Here is a 21,864-nt window from a genome sequence, read left to right as displayed (position 1 = left end):
GAAAAGGTTTTGGAAGGAAATTCATTAAGGTGACAGCTGAGGCTCCTTCTGGGGGAGGAAGTGCCTGTTAGTGGTCTTTCACATTTTACATTTCTTCTGCATTATTTCAATTTTTAGTTTACGTGGCTTCAATATTTTAAAACCATAAATGAAAAACTATTTAGAATTCTATATATTTGAAAAAGAGACTTAAGACAAGAGAATCATAAGGCCCTGGGTTCAATGGCTGGTGTAGAGGTGGACGGGAGAATCCCATGCATTTGAGAACATGAGATTAACTTGGATTCCCTTAGGGAAACTGTTTGTGGCAGAGCCCTAGAGTAGGGCTTGGGGAAGGAGGCATCTCCCCAGTGGGTGGCAGGGCCCCGGCCAGGTGGTGTGGTGGCCACAGTGGAAGAACTTCCTTCGCCAGAGATGGGCCACAGCAGATTTAACAATGGAAACATTCATTTTACAAATGAGAGGATCAACAGCCGGGAAATGATATTTTTAGCTACCATGGCGCTTTGCTTCTAAGGCGTATGTTTCATCTAAAACCAGGCAAACCTCCTACAAAGTCTGCCTGCTTGCAAGGAGTGATTAGCATAATACGAGTGGGAAAAAAGGGCCGGGCTCCACATGGAGGCCCGAGAGCCTACTACAGGGAAGGCTTTCTCCTGAAATAGATTGCCAGATGAGTAAAGTCTCATCAATGGAGCTGAAGCCCCCATCTCTACTTGGAGTAGCAATGTTGCGTCAGGCTAATGGCTGGGTATTACAGTGTGTGACGTTGCCACTGGCAGAGATCTGAGGATCTAAGTGCAACCACAGCTTGGCCCTGGCAGGTTCCGGGTCCTATTTAGATATCACTTTTGAGCTGGCGAGATAGTTCAGCAGGTTAGAGTGCTTGCTGCCAAACCTGATGACCTGAATTCGACTCCCAGGACCTACATGGTATAAAGAGAGAACCAATTCCCAAAAGCTGTCCTCTAAGCTTCATATGAGGATTCTCTTTCCCATATAGCACACGCGCGCGTGTGCGCACACACACACACCATATATATATATATATGGATGTATGTAAAAAAAATTAAATGCCACTCTTGCCTCATTCAGTTTCTCCCAATTTTAAGCATAAAGGATCTTGGGCTACCTTCCTTTCTAAGGGGCTAGACAGAGCCAAGTCAAGGGTGAGCAAGAAGGACGGATAGCAGGTGGGATAGTCATGGCATGAGGACATAGGTGATAATATCCGAGAGATACCCCACCAAGGCCACACTACTGTGAGTTGGACAGAACTGACTCTCATCTTTGGTCACTCCCACCCAGGCAGTCTTTCTTCTGGCTATCTTCTTGGCCCATGGGCGCATCTTTAATGTCTTCCTTCCCACCTGGACACTGGTCAGCAGCTTGAGGAAGGAACCCTGGATTGTACATGGTAAAGAGACACTGAACCTCTCCTCAGAACACTACAGGAATGAAACAGGCTGTGACTGACCTTCTTAGACCTGTGACTACACAGACTCATCTGTGGGGTCAAGCCAAAGACAGACAATACTTGATAGCTGCTCTATAGGCTTCTCCCCTGGGTATGTCAGGTGCAGAGGTACAGGTGAAGTGCTTTTGTGGGCAGCAAAGTTAGTCCCTGCCTTCCAGGTTAGTCATGATCACAATCAGTAGCAGTGCAGTGTGACGGTGCTCTGTGGGAGCAGATGGGGTTGGGTATAGGGTGCCCAGGGGATGAAGTAACCCAGGAAAGCTTGTAGAAAAAGATGATGTCTAAGCCGAGCCACAGAAGGAGGAACTATCAGGGAGCAGGAAAACAAAGATGAACTAAGCTGGTGGTAGAGTTGCCTTCTAAGCATCGTTGGTGGGAATAAGAAGAGAATAGGGGGATTAGTCATTTCTCTGTCACTGACTCTCCTCTGGGCTTCTCCTAGGAGAAGGATGTCAGAAAAGTCTTCCTGTGGCGGGTTAGGAAATGGAGAAATGGGGCATGGGGCACACAGCTGAAGATCTAAGAAAGTAATTACCATGCTACTGGGGGCCAGGAGAAGCAGAAGGAGTGGACTGGGTTAACTGTTCAGGCTTCAAGGGCAGGCAGGAAGCAAGGGAACTAAGGGACTTGAAAACTCCACGGGCCAGGCTTCTGACTAGGGTAAGCAGGGGTTGGGGGTGATGGTGGTATGGGTGGGGGGCTCCTTCAGAAAGAGGCAGGCCTTCATTCATCTGGAAGGAAGGAGGGGCTCAACCCACAGGAGAGAAAGAAAACAGACTCTCCTCAGGAGAAATGAGCAGCTGAGAAGGTCTGCTAAAGCCAGAGGGACCTGGAGCGAAATGACTGAAGCCAGAACCCTCAAAGAGTCCTCACATGAGGGGTACAGAAATGCTTGGGACACGGAGGTTTTTTTTTCGTCTTTTGAGACAGGGTCTCCCTGTAGCCCCAGCTGTCCTGGAACTATGTAGACCAGGCTGGCCTTGAACTCACAGAGATCTGCCTGCTTCTGCCTCCCGAGTACTGGGATTAAAGGCGTGCGCCACCTCGCCTGGCAGGACACGGAGGTTTTAGGCTTAGTTCAGATGATCTTTTTAAACTGTCTCTTCCAACAGTATGGAAATTTTTAGAATGTAGCAGCAAGATTCCTTGTCAAGCAAGCTGCCTGAGGCACCTTCCTGGGTAAACTTTCCTGTGCCGTGAGGCTCATGGCAAGGGAGGAGGAGAAAGGCTACAACTGTCACAGTGAGTGAGCGAGGCCCTGTTTACTTCAATTCTCTCTTGACAAGCCCTGGGCCCCACCTCCCTTCTGCTTTACTGGAAGTTCTGGAAGCATGGAAAGACACTGCACTTAAGAGCTAGTCAGTCACCTCGGGCACAGCCACAGCCCATCCTGAATGCTTCAGGTGATTGTGCTTCTTTTGGAGACTTGACTATCCACACAAGTGGAAGGAGTTTTCTGAACCAACTCTGGCCCTTTGGTGACTCACTAGGTACTGAAGAGCCAGGGGCCTGCACTCCCACTCACTATGGCTCCCTCTCCTTCCAGTCACAGGTAGGTCCTCTGAAGCCTTGGGTACCAGCCTGTGGTACCAGCTGGCCTGGAACTCACTAGGTAGACCAGGCTGGCCTTAAACTCTCAGAGATCCACCTGCCTCTGCCTCTTGAGTGCTGGGATCAAAGGTATGTGCCACCACGTCTGGCATAGCCTGTGGACTCTTGAGCAGATGGCCCGCAAGGTGAGGAGCACCTTTGCTTCCCCACTCCTTGAGAGTTCCTACCCTCCTCTTCCTAGAAGCTTTCCTGGGCCACTTTGTCCCCATCCAATCTGCTCCCACAGAGCACCATCACGCTGCACTCCTACTGTTTGTGATTGTGACTAAGCCTGGAGGGCAGAGACTAGCTCTGCTGCCCATTACAGTGGCCCTGGGCTTGACACTGGTGAGCACCCAGGATAGGTCTGCTCAGAGACTAATGGCAGCTTGGTGCTCTCATGGCCAGCATAGCAGCAGTGCCTTACTGGGTGCCAGGTAGAGTCTGTGCATTCTCACAGAGGTGGGGAGGGAGCTAAGCACTTGCTCCTGGCATTTCCATTCTCAGACGGAGGGCTCTTGCCCAGCCTGACAGCTGTGGCCTAATTTCTAGGGCTATCACTGGGCTCCTTATTTTTACCCACTTGGTATTTTTCATTACTGATGCATGGGGGATGGTGAGGGATTGGAGGTGGGGGAGGGTGTGGAAGACTTGAATGCTGTGGGGCTGGAGTCAGTGTGTAAGGTGGGAAAGAGAGGGGGGTGTGGATGGACTAAAATTTGTGTATGTATGTGTGTATGTATATGTGTATATGTATATATTAACTTAAAAAAGGGGGAAAGTCCCAAATCCTACCCCTCGATTTTCCTCAGTAAGCACTTTTGACAAGGTCACAAATGCACTGGCTCTATAGATTTTTGGCTTCAAACCACATTTCAGGCAGCTTTTAAAAGCCAGTTCTTGGCATAGCTTCAGCAGAGCCCAAGGAGAGGGAAAACTAGGGCACTTTTATGCTTTGAGAAAACATCAGATCCAGGTCACAGCTTCCTGGCTTCATGAAAGCTGTGGGGCACCCCTTTCCTACTGGCCTGAAACTGAGCACCCCACCATCACCACCATTCCAGCATTTCCTCCTTCAGAGCAGGAATCACAACAATGGGTAGTATGCTTCCTACTCGCCTGTCTGCCTAAGCCACCAGAGTACCTTGGTGTAGGCAGGAACCACAGCTCAGAGCTGGTATGGGATCTGCCACATCCCAGCAGCTCCAGAGTATTCACAGAGCAGACTGCTGTACCGAGGCAGTCTTTGATTCTGTCTCTAGGTAGGTAAACGCCTGTCTCAGAGTACCCTGGCCCTTTAACCCCTCTCCAAAGCTGTCGCAGACCATATACAAAGTACCTTCTCTCAGGGTCATGGAGGTGCTTTGTGGGTCCAGTCCAGGTACCACACAAAGGCAGTACAGTTACTTGAAAACCAGAGCCTCACCCTCCTTTTGTGTCTAAGAACCCGTGAGGGGCTGGGGAGATGGTTCAGTGTGTAATGTGCTTGTTCTGTAAATCTGAGTACCTGAGTTTGGCTCTCCAGAGCCCGTGTAAAGCCAGATGTGTTTGTATGCATCTGTAATCCCAGCACTCCTATGGTGAGATGGGAGACAGAGAGAGAAGCCCTGGAAGCTCAGTGTATGCGGCAGTGAACAAGATCCTGTCTCAAAAAAACCAGGTAGAGCTGGGCGTGGTGGCCATGCCTTCACCACACCTTCTGTCCCAGTACTAGGGAGACAGAGGCAGGTGATCTCTGTGAGTTCAAGGATAGCCTCATTTACATATCAAGTTCTAGGCCAGTTGGGGCTACATAGTGAGACCCTGTCTCAAAAAGCCAAAAATAGGGGAGGGGGGCTGGAGAGATGGCTCAGGGGTTAACAGCACTGGCTGCTCTTGCAGAGGACCTGGGTTTGATTCCCAACATCCACATGGCAGCTAACAACTAGCTGTAACTCCAGTTCTAGGGGATTCAACACCCTCTTCTGGCCTCCTTGAGCTTTGTATGACATGAGTGCACTTACAAACACAGGCTGGACACTCACACACATAAAATAAAAATAAAGAAAAATAAAAAAAAACCCAACACAAACAAACAAACAATACCCCCCAAAACAAATCCAAAACCCAACCAAGGTGGAAGGCAGAACTTATACCTAAGATGTTCCTCTGAACACCATGTGCACTATGGAATGTGTGAACCTGCACTCCTAACTCTCTCTCTCATACTAAAAGAACTCAGCTGACCCTTAGGACCTTCTGGCTGCTGCCCGAGACTCTCTGGTGCCTTCTTCAGTCACAGCCTGTAGCTCCCATGGGGTACACATGTGGAGATGGGGCACAATGCTGGCCCCGCTTGGGAGATGCTGGCTTTGTCCATCCACCACTAGGAAAGAAACCCTCAGGCTCTGCTAGCACCAGTGCTTCCAGTCTCTAGCAAGTGTGGTGCTGTTGGTGAAGGGACTGACTGGGAGGCTCTGGCATTCCTCACGTGCTGTCCACATCCCTGGCCACCTCCTGACTGTCTGCTCCCACGTTGTATCTAGGAAGGTCTCTGGATCACACACACTGCTTTACTCTACTTTGCTTTCTTGGAGATATGGAGGATGTGGCTGCTGGGAGGTAAGGGAAAGTCACTCCCACCAGTACGACAGTGACTCTTAGTGGCATTGCTTCCACTCCCCTGTGGCTGCCATTTGAATCCACACCACAGAGGTGACACTGCTGGGGTCGCCTTCCCAGTGTCCACTGTCTTAGTTTCAGGGGTAGTCAGACAGGAGTATAAGGTGCTTGTGCTCTCTGGCCACACTGGTCTGATGAGACTCAAGCCTAGGACAGCTGCTGAAGGAGTGAGCCATTCTGCCATGCAGCTGGGGGCTCGTCAAGAACAGGCTGACAGGAGGAGGAAGATGAGCCAGCTAGGGTGTGGGGAGAGAGAGACCCAGTCCTGGGGACAGGATGTGACTGTAGCTTTTGACTTTGAGATCTGCCTATCTCTGCCTCCCGAGTGCTGGGATTAAAGGCGTGTGCCACCATGCCTGGCAATGACTTTGAGGCTTTATTAAGCTATCCCTATCGGTAACTTTATTTTTTTTTTAATTAATTTTTTTTTGTAGTGGGGAGGGGGACACAGTCTTTCCATGTAGCCCAGGTGATCTTCCTGCCTTAGTCTTCCGAGTGCTGGGATTATAGGTGTGTACCACTATGCCAAGTGCCTTTATTTTATTACATTGATTCACTTATTTTTATTATTGTATGTACGGTGTATATGAGTGAGTACATGTGCCATGGCACATGTGTGGAGGTTTACCCCTATGTGGGTTCCAGGAACTGAACTCAGCTGGCCAGGCTTGTATGGCAAGTGCCTTTACCTGGTGAGCCATCTTGCTGGCCTAAAATTTTTTTAATTTTTTGGTCTTTTTGGTCTCCCTATAGCCTCAGCTGGCCTGGAACTCACTATGTAGACCAGTGAGGACTTGAATTCAGAGATCTGCTTGCGGGTGCTGGGATTAAAGGTATAGCCACTACAACTGGCACCTTATTTGTTTCTTGTTTCTTTTTTTCTTTTCTTTTTTTTTTTTGAGACAGGGTCTCCCTGTAGCCCCAGCTGGCCTGGAACCTGCTATGCAGACCAGGGTGGCTTCGAACTCACAGAAATCTGCCTGCCTCTGTCTCCCGAGTGCTGGGATTAAAGGTGTGTGCCACCAATTAAATTTAAAAAAAAATTATTAGTTTTATTTTTATGTGTATGAGTGTAGTGCTGGCATGTGTGTAAGTGCGCCCATGTCTTGCAGTACCTGTGGAGGTCAGAAGAGGGCATTGGATCCCCTGGAATTTGAGTTATGGATGGATGGGGATGGTTGTTAGCTGCCATGTGGGTGCTGGGAATTGAACCCAGGTCAGTGCTCTTAACCACGGAGCCATTTCTTCAGCCCTTAAAACTAAATTTTACTTATTACTACAGAGAGAGAGAGAGAGAGAGAGAGAGAGAGAGAGAGAGAGAGAATGAATATGCTCAAGTGCACATTAAGGAGTCAGAAAGATCTAGGAATGGAATCTGGGTTGTCAGGTTTGAGCAGCACTTTTACCCACTGAGCCATCTCTCTGGCTATTTTTATTTTTTAAAATATAAGGCCAATAATTAATTTTCTGTCAGGTACCATCCAGTCTTGACTGGGCAGCTCTGAACTAGGGCAGTATCATTAGGTAGGGAGAGAGGCAGAAGCAGGGAGGATGCTGGGTTTCTGCTCTATTTATGAAGACTCAGTGGCTCTCTCTGATCCCTCTGTAGAAAACAAGAGAAAGTAAGTCAAACTCAGAAGACCTGTTTTCTAGGAGCTGAGCCCAAGGGAGCAGCAGAGGCAGCAGGGAGGTTCGACCCAGCTCTGTGGTCACCCACCCACCTCCTGAGCCTCCTGTGGCTAACATCTCGGAAGAGCACGGTGGCTGCTCCTGACATACACTGCTCTGTCATAATGCCTGCCTGTTTGTTATGTCTCATTTAATCCTCACAAGTAGCAGGAGTTAGTGACAGTCCTTTCTTTTACTTTTTATTTAAGAAAACCATATTAAGGTCAGGCAGGGTGGTGCATGCCTATAATCCTATCACTTGGGAGATGGAGGCAGGGGGATCAGAAGTTCAAGGCTAGCCTTGGCTATGTAATAAGTTTGATGACAGCCTGGTCTATATGAGCTTACCTCTAAAAACCCAAACCAAACCAAGCAAGCAAACAAACAAAACACATATAAGCTGAGTGTTGTAGCATGCACCTATAACCCCAGTGTGTATTGGGGGGCAGAGATAGGATGATCCTTGGGACATCCTGGGCAGCCAGCCTAGCCTATCAGTGAGGTCCGAGTTCTGTGAGACTTTGTTTCAGAAAATAAAGTGGAGTGTGATGCTGACCCCTGGCTTCCACCAAATATGCATGTTCACCCCGACACATGCATACACATGAATAAGCACATATACACATATAACATTCGGACTGGGTAAGGCCCTGGGTTCAATCCCCAGCACTGCTAAAACTGTACAGAAAGAACACTGCTCAGGAAGGCAGCCATGTGGTAGGCCCCTGGACTGCCTAGCACCTCTTGGTAAGAGCGGTCCTGCTTCTTCAGAGAGTTGCTGCTCTCCATTCTGTACAGGGTTTGGTTGGTCTGATACTTCCAGAACCCCACATCCTATCCCTACCACTACTGTCCCCACTAGAGAACATGACGCTGTCTAGGCTTTCCCTTCAGAGATGTGATAACTACATGACATGGTGGCCATGCCTTTGACTTGAAAGAGACCAAAACAAAGTTGATGGATTAGGTGGTCTTCAGGACCCTGGCTGAGCTAAGAAATAAAGCCTGTGGGTTTCAGGTGATTGAGGTTTGTTTTTTTTTTTTTTTTTTTTTGTGATTGAGTTTTATATCCAGCTCACTGAGACTGCTTCATAAGCATCAACTTGGAATGGGCAGCTCCCTGGGGCAGTCCCAGGAGCTCCCTCCTGACCTGAGAAAGCACCAGAATAATTAAAAATGTCAACCTGGCTGGGCATGTTGGCACATGCCTTTAATCTCAGCACTTGGAAGGCAGAGACAGGAAAATCTCTGAGTTTGAGGCCAGCCTGGTCTAGTGAGTTCCAGGCCAGGTGGGGCTGGCTACAGGGAAACCCTGTTTCACCCCTACCCCCCAACAAAAAATTCAATCATAAAGGAAACCACACCATGTGGACTATGTTAAAATGGTAAGACAGCCACAGAACAGGAGACGATCATAGCTCATGCAGATGGGAAAGGCTTGAATCCAGAACATATGAGGAACCGTGTATTTTTTTCTTATAAAAAAAAAACCACCGAAAAGCCAATGGAAAAATGACTTGAACAGGCTTGTCACAAGAGAACATCCGGAAGATGAACAAGCTATTCAACTTCATCAGTCTTCAGAGAAATATGAAGTATGAATTTATCAGAATGGCTAAAACCAAAGACTGATGACACCAAGTGCTGAGGAGGATATGGAGCAACTGGAACTCTCCTACCTTGCTGATGGGAGAGGAAGCTGGTGCAAGCAACTCTGCAGAGACTCTCCCAGAACTGTGAATGTATGTCCACTTGCCAGTCCACAATTCCCGGGTGTACACCTAACAGAAAGGCATACATAGTGCCCCCAAAAGACATGCACAGAGACATACATAGACATAGCAGCATTATTCGGTCATGTCAGCTGAAAAGAACCCACTAGCTCTTCAATACCAGAACACATAAATAAGCCACTTGTCTTCATGCAGTGGAGCCCTCCATGGAAGGGAAATGACTGCTGTAGCCAACACAGAACTGCACAGTCCCGATGTGGAGCAAAAGAAGTTAGGCTTTGTAAGAAAAATGCAAACGGCACTTGAAGTTCAGAGCCTCTAGGAGGTTGGAAGGGGCTACTAGGGGGAGGGGAGGGAGGGAGGCAGATGGTGTTAATCTGGTTATACATTTTTTGTCTGAGTGCTCATCCCATGTATGGGAGAACTAGTGAAAATTAGATGAACCATAATTCACTCAGGGTTTATGCATTTTTCTGTCTGAGACGTGGTCTATGTAGTCTAGGTTGGCCTTGAACTTGAGATCCTCTGTCCCAGTCTCCCAAGTGTTAGATTATAGGTGGGCACCACCATGTCTGGCTGCTGCAGTTTCAACAGAACATTGTCCTTTAAATTTACACTCACAAAAGGTGTCACAGCACAGGGGGAGGGAAGGCTGCTATGTAGGCAAGAGAGAGAAGAAAGGCTGATCCACAGGACCAAGACAGGACGTGTGATGTGGTTAAAAGGAAGGTAGGTGGCTTTCCTAGAGATGGTAAAATCAAGCTGAAATCAAGTCGTAACTTCTCAGCAAAGACCGAAGTCTCCAAAGCACATTCTCTGAAACACTGAGAAGGACGGGGAGTTCTCAGGACTGGCTGGGCATAAAGCAGACTAGACCTGCATGAGGCCATGAGTTTATGAATGACAAGGCTGAGGTAAAATGGAGTCACAAATGTGGCCAGAGCTGGGGCATGTGGCTGGCCGAGGGCCTGTACTGTCCCTTTGGAGAGAGACATAAATAAAACCTTATTCGTGAGGAAGCAGCACCTGAAGTCAAGAGTGAAAGTCTAGGCTATGAGGTAAAATGGAGTCACAAATGTGGCCAGAGCTGGGGCATGTGGCTGGCTGAGGGCCTGTACTGTCCCTTTGGAGAGAGACATAAATAAAACCTTAGTCGTGAGGAAGCAGCACCTGAAGTCAAGAGTGAAAGTCTAGGCTCAAAACATACCTCACAGGCTCTAGATGGGGGCCTAGAAACAAATAAAAACAAGAGCTGACTGGAGTTTACCTGACTCCATCTCAGTGTGGTTTCGAAATGAAGGGCCAATGTGGAGGACATGGAAGACATGAGTTATGAGTGACTCTGATAAGCCAGGAGAAAATAAATGACCTGGAGGAAGGCTGGAGTGAGATGTACCCTCTTGAGCAACAGTCAAAGGGAGACTGACCAAGAGAGACATGCCAGGGAGGTCCAAGGAGATTAGGCTGGTTAACCACAGATGGGAAGTGGGCTGGGTTAGTGTGGAGGGCCTGGGGGCCTAGGAGGCACACAGGGAAAGACATATAGATAGACTTGAGCTTTTTACTTCTGCCTGAGAGAATGACAGCCATTAGAGCTAAGCAAGATAGGGAAGAGGCGGGAGGAGGTTATGTCAGGAAGGGTCTCTGTGGATTGCACTATGGGCTGACACACTGGGGCACAAGGAGGAAGGCTGCCAGAGGGTACAGAGGGCTGAGACCCTCTCAGAATCCTGGTGGAGTTCAGCACCATAGTCCCCCCAGGTCAGGCCTGCCAAAGTCTCCTCTGGGGAACGGGGAGCTGGTCTAGCAGATCTGGAGTTTGACGGTGGTGTACAGATCAGGAGACATGGGCTCTCATCCCAGTCCTGCCTGCCTGCCTTGCCTACTGTGTGGCACCTCTCTGGGAAGGACAACAGGAACTTGCTGGGTCCTTCCTGTGCATTCTGGGCTCTGCAGGCTAGGTGAAGCCCATGGTACCAGCACTGAATCAGCATTGGGTCTCTGAGCCTCGCTGGTGCCCATGGCCAGTATTTCCCACCATTTGTCCCACTGTCCTGGCCATCACTCTCTCCCTTCCTTGAACACAAGACCCCACATCTGGGGAGAAACCTCAGTTCTGGGACATTCAAAAAATGCTGAAACGATGATGCTGCAACAACAGACCCAAAGTCTGCAAGCTCCTGAGAGCTGAAGCAATAAACTTTACAAAGTTCCACTGTCCACTTCAGATTCCCAAGAGCCTCTTCGGTGGGCCTTCTCTGACTGAATTATGAAAAGGCATTTGGCCTGACCTTCCCTGTGGACTGCCTTCTATGGTTACGGTCTGAGGCAGAGTTTGGCACCACTGTTCTCTGAGGCCAAGCCCCTCTAAGGGTTATCAGCCATGCTCCAAGATGGGGCCTCTCCTCTCCAAGGGGCAGCTGGTCTGGAGGCCTTTCACACTTGTGTTTGAGGGAAAACCCTTCTGAAGTCAGGGGTCCGGGTATGGGGGGCTCTATGATCTGCTAAGAGCAATCACGTGACAGGAGAGAAGGGAGAGCCTCACAGGGGCCTGTCTCAAGGGGCAGCCCCAGGAAGCATGTGCCTGACTGATACCAGGATAAAAGGAACAGCTTCCCGAGGAATGCACTGTACAAAGGATGGACAGGATACACTCCAAATAAACTCCATCTTTCCAGAAGGAGTTTACAAGCACTTGGAAACTAAGGATCCCACTTGTCTGTCTTGGATCTGATGTAGACTGCCCCAAAGAAAGACAGGAAGAGGAGCCAATTCCAAACCTGCTGTTTTTTGAAAAGAAAGATGCTACATTATGACACACCTTTAGCCACTTGCTAATTCAAGCTGTCCGAGTTACCAGAGTCAAGACTTTCTAAGTTTCCTGGCAGTCTGACATACCAGAGTACTGCAGTCCATCTGGAAACTCACAAGCTTCAGACTGAAATTCGTTATCAAGTTCTCAGCCCCTGAAAACCATTCCTGATGATCACTCCCAGCTCTGCCAGCTGCCTGCGCCATGGGCTGGGGCCGAAGCTGAGATCTCAGGTGTGTGGACTATAAAATAAGCACTCTGTGTGGGAGGCTGGACAGGGGCCAAGCAGGTGCCACATCCTTGTGGTGAGGAGCCAAATGCTGCATGCCTATGGAGTGGGCTCCATGCTGAGTAATTTCCCACCAACCTGTGGAATCCACTCCCCATCCCCCCCAGGGAAGAAACTGGTACACAGCTGGCTTAGGAGTTTGGCAGCTTGGGCTGTGGTGACAGGGGTCACCCTGAAGGGCACATGGCTTCCCTCTGCCATGAGCACCTGTGGTCTCTAACCTCCCCACACACAAAGTAAATGGGGGTGTTGCTATTTGAAGTTCTTGGGCTCCCTCTGGCCAATATGCTGTTCCTCCCCACAGGCCCCAAGAGGACCTAATTAATCCCAGCCTGGCCTAACAAGTTCCATCAGATGTGTTTTGCATTTTCCAGAAGAAAAGACACCCTCTCACAGGGAGTGCCCGTGGGAATGACGGCATGGGGACTGGCTGGAGCAGGAGGGCCCCAGCTCCTGAGGTCTAGGCTGGGATGCTAGTCACTTTACTCTCACAAGGACATCTTTTACCTTTCTCCCAGAAACCCTTTCTGTGTCAGGTCCGGCTCCTGAGCCCCCTGCTATTTCCAATGAGATCAGACGTCAAGGGCTTCTTGTGCAAAGCGGCTTCTGCTGCACCTCCCCTTTGCTGTTATGAGCCGAAACAAAAGCACCCCCTCTAGTTCCCAGGGGAGGGGGCGGGGGGGCAACACTGGGGAAAGCTCTGGAAGATTCACACAAGGAGCTAGGCAGAACTTAATTAAAGTTGGTAAGAAGAGAAGCTTCTTCTGAGAGGGATGACAGACCTTACAAGATTTTCTCCAGCTATTTCAATGTCCTGACTTCTCCCCCAGCTAGGGAACCAATCAGTATGGCTGCAAACTAATAAAGGATCAAAATCCCACCTGAAGTCCTGGTAGGAGGATCAGACCCTTCTTTTGCAGGTAGACTCAGGTTGGTGGGTATTTATCGTGGCAATTTATTTTTGTTTTGAGTAAATGAAGGCAATCCATTAAAGGGGACATAGGAAGAGAACTGACTGGGCTTCTTAGACGGCGCCTGCAAGTGGGGGCCTGGGGACCAAGCATGCTTTTCTGAGATGCCCATTTAAGCAGGGCTGTGGGCCTTGACACTTCACTTTGCCTTTATCAGCACAGCACGATGGGCTTTTGGGGGCCTGGCCCATGTTCCCAGAAGGTGAGGTGGCAACTATAAAGATTCACATGTAGAAGAGGAGTGAAGGGGTGGGTGTTCCCATGTAAAGGGACTCCAGAGAATGGAAGATCTTGGAGGATCCTGGGGGTATGAGAGAAACTGGGTTTGGGAAATGGGAGTGTGTGGGGTCCAGCCCACATGGGCAGTTGAGTGGGATTTGCCAATTATGGCCTCAAAGAACCACTTCTCTTGACACTGCCTGGCCTCACCACCCACCTCAGTGGCCAATCAACTCCCCAGTCCACCTACCCCCTCTTTGGGACAACGGGCTCTTATGCAAACCTAGATGCTAGGGGAGGCAGTCTTGGCAGAAGTATGTGTTAGGGACTGTGTATACAAGGTAGGGAGAGCAGGACCAGAATGAACCAGGAGGCCTTTGCTGGGTGCCTTGGGCTGGGGTCTTGGGAGGAAGTCTCATAACTGTGTTTTCCTTTCGTACTCGGGCCCTGGCTCATCCTCTCCAGATGCCTGCCTCATCCTAGGAGCGCCCCTTTACTCATCTACCATCAAGGGCGGTCCGGTTGCAGGCCTTGTATTCACAGCACACAGTGGCTTGTTAAAAATGAAAGCATTCTCTGGCAAGTGCTCTTTGTACGGCAGCAGGGAGGAAGAGGAGGAGAAAAGCACAGTTGATGAAGCCAAAGGACGCTGGCCAGAGGCCGTGTTGGCAGGCAGAGTGGAGTGTCTTCAGACTTGCTACTTCCCAGCACAGAAGCAGGCTTGTAAAGACCACAGCTGTTGGGTTACGCCGGAGTTCATATCACAGCTTATCAAAGAGGCTAGCTTTTCTCTCTTCTCTCCTTTTCTTCTGCGTGTAAGTGGGTGGTTCACAAGCAGACAAGGCCTGGGCTTGTTCAGCCAGCATTAGCATGGAGGGTAGGAAGAGGCTGGAGGAGGGCAATGCACACCAACACCTACTTTGGGCAGAGTTGGTTTAGTGGGGACAGGCTGGGTGCTAGTAGGTGCCCTGGGCACTGGGGCAGCAGAGCTAGCTTTTAGGATACAAGGTTCAACTATCCAAACTTCCCATGAGGCCTGTTCCTGTTCTCCACAGACCACCAGAGGAGGTGGAGGCCAAGTCTGTGCTAGCTGGACAACAGCTCCCCTTCATCAAACACCACCAGCACCTGGGCTGGACCCCTTAGGAGCTTATTCAATCCTGCTGTGTAATGACAAGATGGGCATCATGGGCATCTCTGTTTTATGGGCAAAGCAGAAAGGACTTGGAGGCAGGTTATATGGTCACAAATGTTACAAATGGGAGGACTTGGGATTTGGACTTCAGCTTGGCTCCAAAACCACACTCTTCCTCAGGCCCAACAGCTGTTTGTTTTCAAGAGCTCTGGATGCTTCTGTCTTCCCACCCTGGGCTCTCTGCTAAATACACTACTGCACAAGTAATGGCCTCTAACTTGTTCACAGAAGCAAAGCCTTATCTTTCTCAGTGTTCAATCTCGGGCTGAAGGAGAGGGTTGAAACACCACCTATTGTGCTCCTCATCGTGCCTGTGGTTCCATCAGTGTGTATGCATTAGTATGTCCTTCATACCCTTCTTTTTGTGTGTTTTTTTTTTTTTTTTTTTTTAATAGGAAAGGGTCTCTCACTGAGTCATTAATTCAGCTAGGCTGGCTGGCCAATGAGCTTCAGGGATTCAACTGTCTCCATCTCCACATTCCCACCCCTGGCTGGGATTACAGGCTCATACTGCCATGCCCTGCCTTTTATGTAGGTTCTGGGGATCTGAATTCAGATCCCTGTGCTTGTGGAACAGGTACTTAACTGACTAAGCCTGTGTAGCCCAGGCTTGCTTGGATCACTGTATAGCCCAGGCTGACCTTGAATGCACAGCAACCCTCTTACCTAAGTTTCCCCAATGCTGGGATTACAGGCATGAACCACAATATCCAGTTCTAGTATGCTCCCTCTTTAAAGTTATCAACAGGAGAGAATGACATGAAATGAAGATGTAGGCTGGCAGCCAACCACCCACCTCATACCTCATTGAAGGCCTTAGCTTCTTGTGCAACTATGGAGGCAGCTATGTGTTTGTGAGGCTAGATGTTGGGCTATGTGCCCTGGAAGCCCACACGGGGTGTTCAAGGAATGATCAGGGGATTGGTCAGCAGTGGTTGGGCATACTGGCATGGCAGGCAGCAGGTCATCAGAGGACGGTGGCTGCTTTTGGGTGATGTCAGGCTAGGTATCTGGAGCAAAGGCCAAAGAAAGACCCAAAGCTTTGTAGAGCCCAACCATAAGCTTCCATTTGTTTCAGCCAACTGGGTTCTTTGTGCTAGTAGGAACTAGGCCTGGCCTGGAGGCTGGGCTCAAGGACTTCTCAGAATCCGAATAGTTCTTAAGGAAATTGAGCTTTGGAATGGTAAGGGAATGTCATGCTGGGTATACTGCGATCCCAGAGGATGAGGAGATAGGACCCTTTGGGTAGCTGGGCCCATGTATTCCGGGCCCTGAGGATCCCTGGCATTCAGCTGTTCAGGAGCCCTTGTGGTTCCATGCTATGTCATCTACCCCAGAAAGACAATGTGTTGGCTGCTGAATTAGCAGAGTGAGGGGTTTGCAGCCCAGCTCTAAGCAATCCCAATGGGCACACTGCTTCCTCTCATTGTCTGTTCAGCAAAATGAAGTTTCTTATCAATCCCAGACACTCAAGGGATATCGTGAAGCCAACAAAATCTCACTGCCCTGGAGTCTGTAAACAGGAACATGGCAGTGGCCTGGTCACCAGCTTCAGAGTCTCAGGTAGGGAACAGGCTCAATGTCCACGTCACCTGCATTTCTGTTCTGTGCGGTCTAGGATATGCTGGGTACCACCCTGAGCTTCCCTCCCAAGGCCTCAGGTTGGGCATGTGAAGCCAGCTGGTGTGGACAATGAGGGACAGCCTTGTCTTACACAGAGGAAGCTGGTTACCTCTGTCTTCTTCAAAGCCCTCTCTCTCCACTGGTTCCCTGAGTCTACCAGGTGAGGGCTACTTATCAAGAGTGCTGACACCTCTACAGTCTGGAAAACCACACACAGTTAACTGTCACTCATGTGAGGGCATTCCACTGTTTTCCTGATGTGTGGGGTCCCTTGAACCAAATATAGTGTCTACTTCAATCTCCTAACTAGACCTGTTCAACTTCACGGTAAGAACCGTAGCTATCTTCCTCTTTTGGCTGATGAGGTTAAGAACCCATTTTTTGTAGGTACTGTACATTAACTGATTGTGCTCTACCAGTTATTCTCAAACAGTGATATCCTTTGTTTTTGTTTGGACAAATTAAAAAATGTATTTTTGGCAGTGCTGGGGACTGAACTCAGGGCCTAGAGCATGCTCACTAGACAAATGTTATACAGCTGAGTTACATGCCCAGCCCTGAGACATTTTTGATTGTCCAAACTGGGAGTGGGGGGAATAAAGCAGGTACTACTGGCATCCAGTGAGTAGAGGTCGGGGATGTGGATTTCAACACCCTACCACACAGAACTATCTGGCTCAAATGGCCACAGTGCTCAGGTATAGGAAGGGCCTGGAGAAGTGGGATGAGGGAGACAGCCTCTTCCACATCACAGGGACACCCCTGGGGTTCCAGACCATCAGAAGCTCCTTCTTCCTGCTGCTCTTTTTCTATCCCCTTAGGGCTCTATCCTTTGGCTTAGCTCCCAAGGTGTCCACAACTCTAATGCTCTGCCCCTAATGTAGTTGTATTCTCCCAACAGGGGAGAATCCTATCAAGTCCTCTGCTCCCCACTCCATATACTGTCCCTTCTCCTAAGCTTATTCTGTAGCTGAGCAGGCTCTTGTGCCAGCTTCCAGAAGACCTTCAGGCTCTATCTTCCCTCTGCCTCCTTCCAGCTTCCCTTCCCAACTTCTTCCACCTCTCTGGTCCTTCTTAGCTTCCTCTTCTGGTTTCTCCCTTTGCCCAACCAGTACATACAAAGCTCCTGAAGGCTCGGCCTCAGATTCCTTCCGGCATTCAGGTTCCTCTCACTAAAACTGAAAGCGCCACAGGGCAGAATTGGGGTACTTTGCAGGCTTGTGCTGAGTAATTATCTGTTGACTGATTGACTGACGGCATCATTTCCAGACTTGTATCTTGGAACTAGGTCTCTTTCTGATGCATCAAATAGCTTCTTCAACATTTTTCTTTTGATGTCCTCAAAGCAATTCAAAAGCAAACACGTGACTCCTCACCGCTGTTCTCCCAGAGTTCAGAACCTATACGCTCGTCTGACTCCCTTCCCCCGTGTCCCTCCTGCACTCAGTTTCGAATCAACACTGTATCCCACTGCTGCCCTTCTCCCTGATAAGTGGCCAGAGTCTCATCTGGACCATAGCCTCCCAACTGGTTTCTATCCATCTTGCCTCCTGTAACCCATTCTCTCAACAATACAACAATCTTTCAAATCAGAAATCTGACCGTCACTCCCTACTTGCAGCTTCTTGCTGACCTGAGAAAGGTCCTCAGTCCTCGATATGGCTCACTGGGCCCTTTTCTACCTTGTGTTCAGGTTCACAGAAAGATGGAGCTCTCCATGTGCAGTGCTGCTTTGAAGTTCTCTGTGCATGTTGGGTTTTGCCAGGATTCCCCAGTTCCTTGATCCTTGGGACCATACCAATATGGTATGCTCTCCAAGCACCCCTGGGCCACTTTAACACCCCACAACCTGAGGTGCTGATTTCTGGTTAGGAGGGAGGCCTGGGCAAGTTATAACAAGCAGAGCGAGAGTCACTGCTGTAGAGCACTTGGGGACATATGGATTATTCTGGAAGTCTCTTCTGCTTGGTTTTGTGGGGACACTGCTGCTTGAAGCTAGGTGCAAGACAAGAATCCCAGGCATGGTGCTGGTGATGACAGTTAGATCTCTCCAGGGCTGAGTTGAGTCAATTCACCAACCCTGGCCAAATCCTGTGCTGGTGGCTATGTCTGTTTCATGTTCTGTCTGGCTTACCTACTTTCCTCTTCAAAAGAGCAACAGTGGCACAAAGGGAAAACACTGGAAGGGAAGACACTCTTTCAAGAAATTAACACTGAATTCAGTTTTTTTTTTTTTTTAAATGCCAATAGCTGCCTGCCTTATGTCATAGCACCTCAACCCTCTGCAAAGGGGGAACCTTCATCTCTTTTAAGAACAATGCAAAGGTCAGGAAAGGGGGAGAGAGAAAGGAGAGCAGGTGGCTGCGTTGCCACCCTATGCTATTCAAAGCTGTGGCTGAGTGAGCTAAAGGCATATGGGGCTGACCTGATGATGAAAGAGCCTCTGACCTCCAGGAGCTTCCGTTCACTGCTGAACCTCTGCAGAAGGTTGATCATGAACTTGTAAAAGTAGGAGTTCATGGTGGGAGTGGAAGGAGAACATTCTAAGCCTTTGGTACCTGTAGAGAGAGAAGGAGCGAGTCGGGCTTTATTCTCTTTGTATGTCCACAGGGTGATGAGACTTGTACAGAATACAGTTGTAAATGCCAGAGGTGTATATGTGTGTGTAACAAGATGAGAGGAAATCTCCAGTAAAGGGTTACAGATTGGAAGTAAGGACCCTATGAGTGTGTATACATACACATAACTCTGCTTTATGCAAAAATACTGACTTACCTGTTCATTCCCCCACCCAAACTCATAGCACTCAGTGAATACCTCACGTGTAAGACCCCATTATATGCTATGATAACAAACCAACAAACTAACGTCTACCCATATTCCAACACATTAACTACATGTGTGGTGTCTGCTTTGCCCAGTTTAAGGATAATGATCAGTCAAAGAGAATACAACTTCATCATGGTCAACAAAACCAGCAAAATGCCAAGGGGCAAAAGACAAACTCTTAGTGTTGAGAAAAACTCATGCACACACCAACCAGGTTTAAAGACAGCCAACACCATCAAAACAGGGCAATGTGTTTGGATCTTCACCTTGCATTTGGAAATCAAACATTCATCTTTAGGCAAAGATGTTCTTCTAAGATGGTACTCAGAAAGCCTGCAAAGCCCTGAGCTGGCTGTGGAACACAGCACTGCTCTCCATGTGCCTCAGCTGAAAACATGCTCAGGGCTCCACATCATCCTTCCTTCAGCCTGTTCCTGCATCCGTGCCCTGTGTGGTTTGCAGCACTGAGAACAAGGGGAAGGCTGATGGGAGGCTGATGCTTTTCTGGTGTGGGGTAGCTATGCAGCCCACAGGCTCTCCCTTCCTGTCTAATGCATGATGACCACTACGACGATGCTCAAAAGAGTGCCAAGGATGGTGGGAATCCCCACTCAGGTCTGCCCAAAGCACTAATGGAGCATTTTCAAGGCTCCTCCTCATTGTATAGATAATACCATATTTTATTTGTTCATTCATCAACTGGTGGGCTGGCTCTCAGCTGTTTCTACTTTGTGGCTATGATGGAATATATTGCTGTGAATGATCATATTAACAAATTTCCGTACAGACATGTTTTCCTTTCTCTTGGCTGTATACGTAGGAATCAAACTGTTGGGTCACATGGAAACACTGAAACCTAACATTAAAAAAAACTGGGCTGGAGATATAGCCCAGTGGTAGAGTGTTTGCCAAATATGCCCAAGGCCCTGGTTAAATTCTCAGTACTGCAAAACAAAACAACTTTTGTGGTGCCACAGAGCCTTACAGATGCATGCTAGGGGAGTCTCTACCACTGAGATACATGTCTAGCCCCATAAAACTTTAAAATTTGGTTAAGCTCAATGTCATTTTTCTTTGGCTGCTCATGCTTTTGGGACAGTGGGCTAAGCAGTGTGGCCAACTGAAGCCACCAGTTTTTGAGCTGGCCTTTCTCTAGTTTGGAAACCCCTCTCCCCAAAAAAGTGAAGGGGCGGGCGGGCAGGCACGGGAACAAGACAGGCAGGATGTGGGGTCTCTGGGGATCAAATCTGGTCGTGGAAGTGCACCTGAGTTTCCACAAGCATTAGTCCAATGGATGGAAGAAGAATGTACAGTGCCAGCCTTGGCCCCACAAGCAAGAGTCCTGGAGGGGCTATGGCACCAGGGGCCAGTGGAATGTTCCTGGGGATCTTTTGCTTTTTCTTTTTTAAAATAGGGAAATGGCTGGGAACTAGAGAAGGTAGTTGTTTGTTTTCCCTTTATACCTCCAAAACTGCCATCTCCAAACCCAGAGGTCCTCCTAAATAGCCCTCCACACTTCCAAACCCTGCCAACCTAAATCCCAAGACTCTCCTAGACAGCACCCTCAATCCTGAGGCCCTTCTAGACAGCCCATCCCCATGAGCTGTGTTGGGGTGAGTCCTGAATACGAAGCTCAGCTCAAGGGCAGGCCTCATTCAACATCCTGCTCTTTGGACTGCATTGTTCTGGGTCCTAGTTGAGGATAGCCTGGCTGCTCAGGTCCTGAGTAACTCTGGAATGGCAAACAGTCTTAGCTCCTAGGGCCCAGAGGGGCTGTTTGAAGAATCAAGTGTCACATTCTTGTAGATCAAGTTACCCCAGGCCCAGCGGGGACTGTTTTCAGAAGAGATGGCTGCGGACACAGCTGCTGAGGCTGTTCCACCCACCCTGCTACCCTCACCCTCACGAGAAATTCAGCAGGGCCTGGCTGTCTGCCCCACACACTCAGGGACATATAGACAGGTACCCGGTTAAGTGCAGGCTTCTCCTGGGTGTACATCTCTGCATGATTTGGGGCCCTATCTTCTCCCTGCTTCTCTGCATGTACTTGAGCCGCTACCCTATTTCCAGGCCTCAGGTCACAAGGTTTCAAAGTATTTTAAAGGACACAGGGACTAATGCAGGGAATAACTGCAAAGGAATCCTCCCTGCACAGCTGTCTGGAGCTCTCAGGGGGCTGAGTGCTTCGAGTGGCCATGGGGGTTCCGGTTTCAGAGACGCAGGGGAAGTGTTTCAGCTTCTGTTTCCTTATCTAGAGGTGGGGCAATGAATCCTTGATAAATGAGACAACATATGCAATGAATGGGGCAAGACCTGTTACATCCTCGGTGCTCAGTAAATGTGGGGAGAGGAAGGGAACACTGCTTTTATTAGCAAATGTCTCCTGTCCCAGAGCACTGTGTGGGGCAGACTGCTTTCATTCCCTGCCGAATAGGCTGGAAATGCATGAGTGAGGACCTCAGATCTGGGACAAATTCATGGAGTTCTGCTGGGATGCTTTAGGGAAGAGTAAGAGTCACCTGTGACCCTTCCAGCTGACAGACTAGCCAAAGATGGCAGAGGAGATGGCCTGGACACATCTCTGCTCTCCTTAGTCACAGTTCCTACACTGTGGGCCAAATGGGTGGTGGCCCTTAGTAGAAAGCACGCGGGTACAAGCTTCACCAAGTATTTCTCAATTTCATGAGCAGCAGCTGCTGGGAAGGCCTTGTGAGCTCAGTCCTTGAAATGTTCTATTGTTCAAAGATCACACAGAACAAGAAGCCAAGTACTTCCCAGCTGGGCATATATGTCTTCC

General features: G+C 49.1%; 1 protein-coding gene across 1 annotated transcript in view; it reads right to left on the bottom strand.

The window, feature by feature from the left end:
- The window catches only part of Vac14 (VAC14 component of PIKFYVE complex), a 114,216-nt gene that overhangs the window by 24,031 nt on the left and 68,321 nt on the right, over positions 1 to 21,864 (bottom strand). Inside the window, exon 14 of the mRNA XM_008834971.3 lies at positions 18,664 to 18,796. Coding sequence (XP_008833193.1) covers positions 18,664 to 18,796 — 133 coding nt within the window. The remainder of the gene's footprint in view (positions 1 to 18,663; positions 18,797 to 21,864) is intronic.

Source organism: Nannospalax galili, unplaced genomic scaffold, assembly GCF_000622305.1.
Source record: "Nannospalax galili isolate Female #2095 unplaced genomic scaffold, S.galili_v1.0 scaffold56, whole genome shotgun sequence".
NCBI classification, from domain to species: Eukaryota; Metazoa; Chordata; class Mammalia; order Rodentia; family Spalacidae; genus Nannospalax; species Nannospalax galili.
This window is presented reverse-complemented; position numbering and strand designations above follow the sequence as displayed.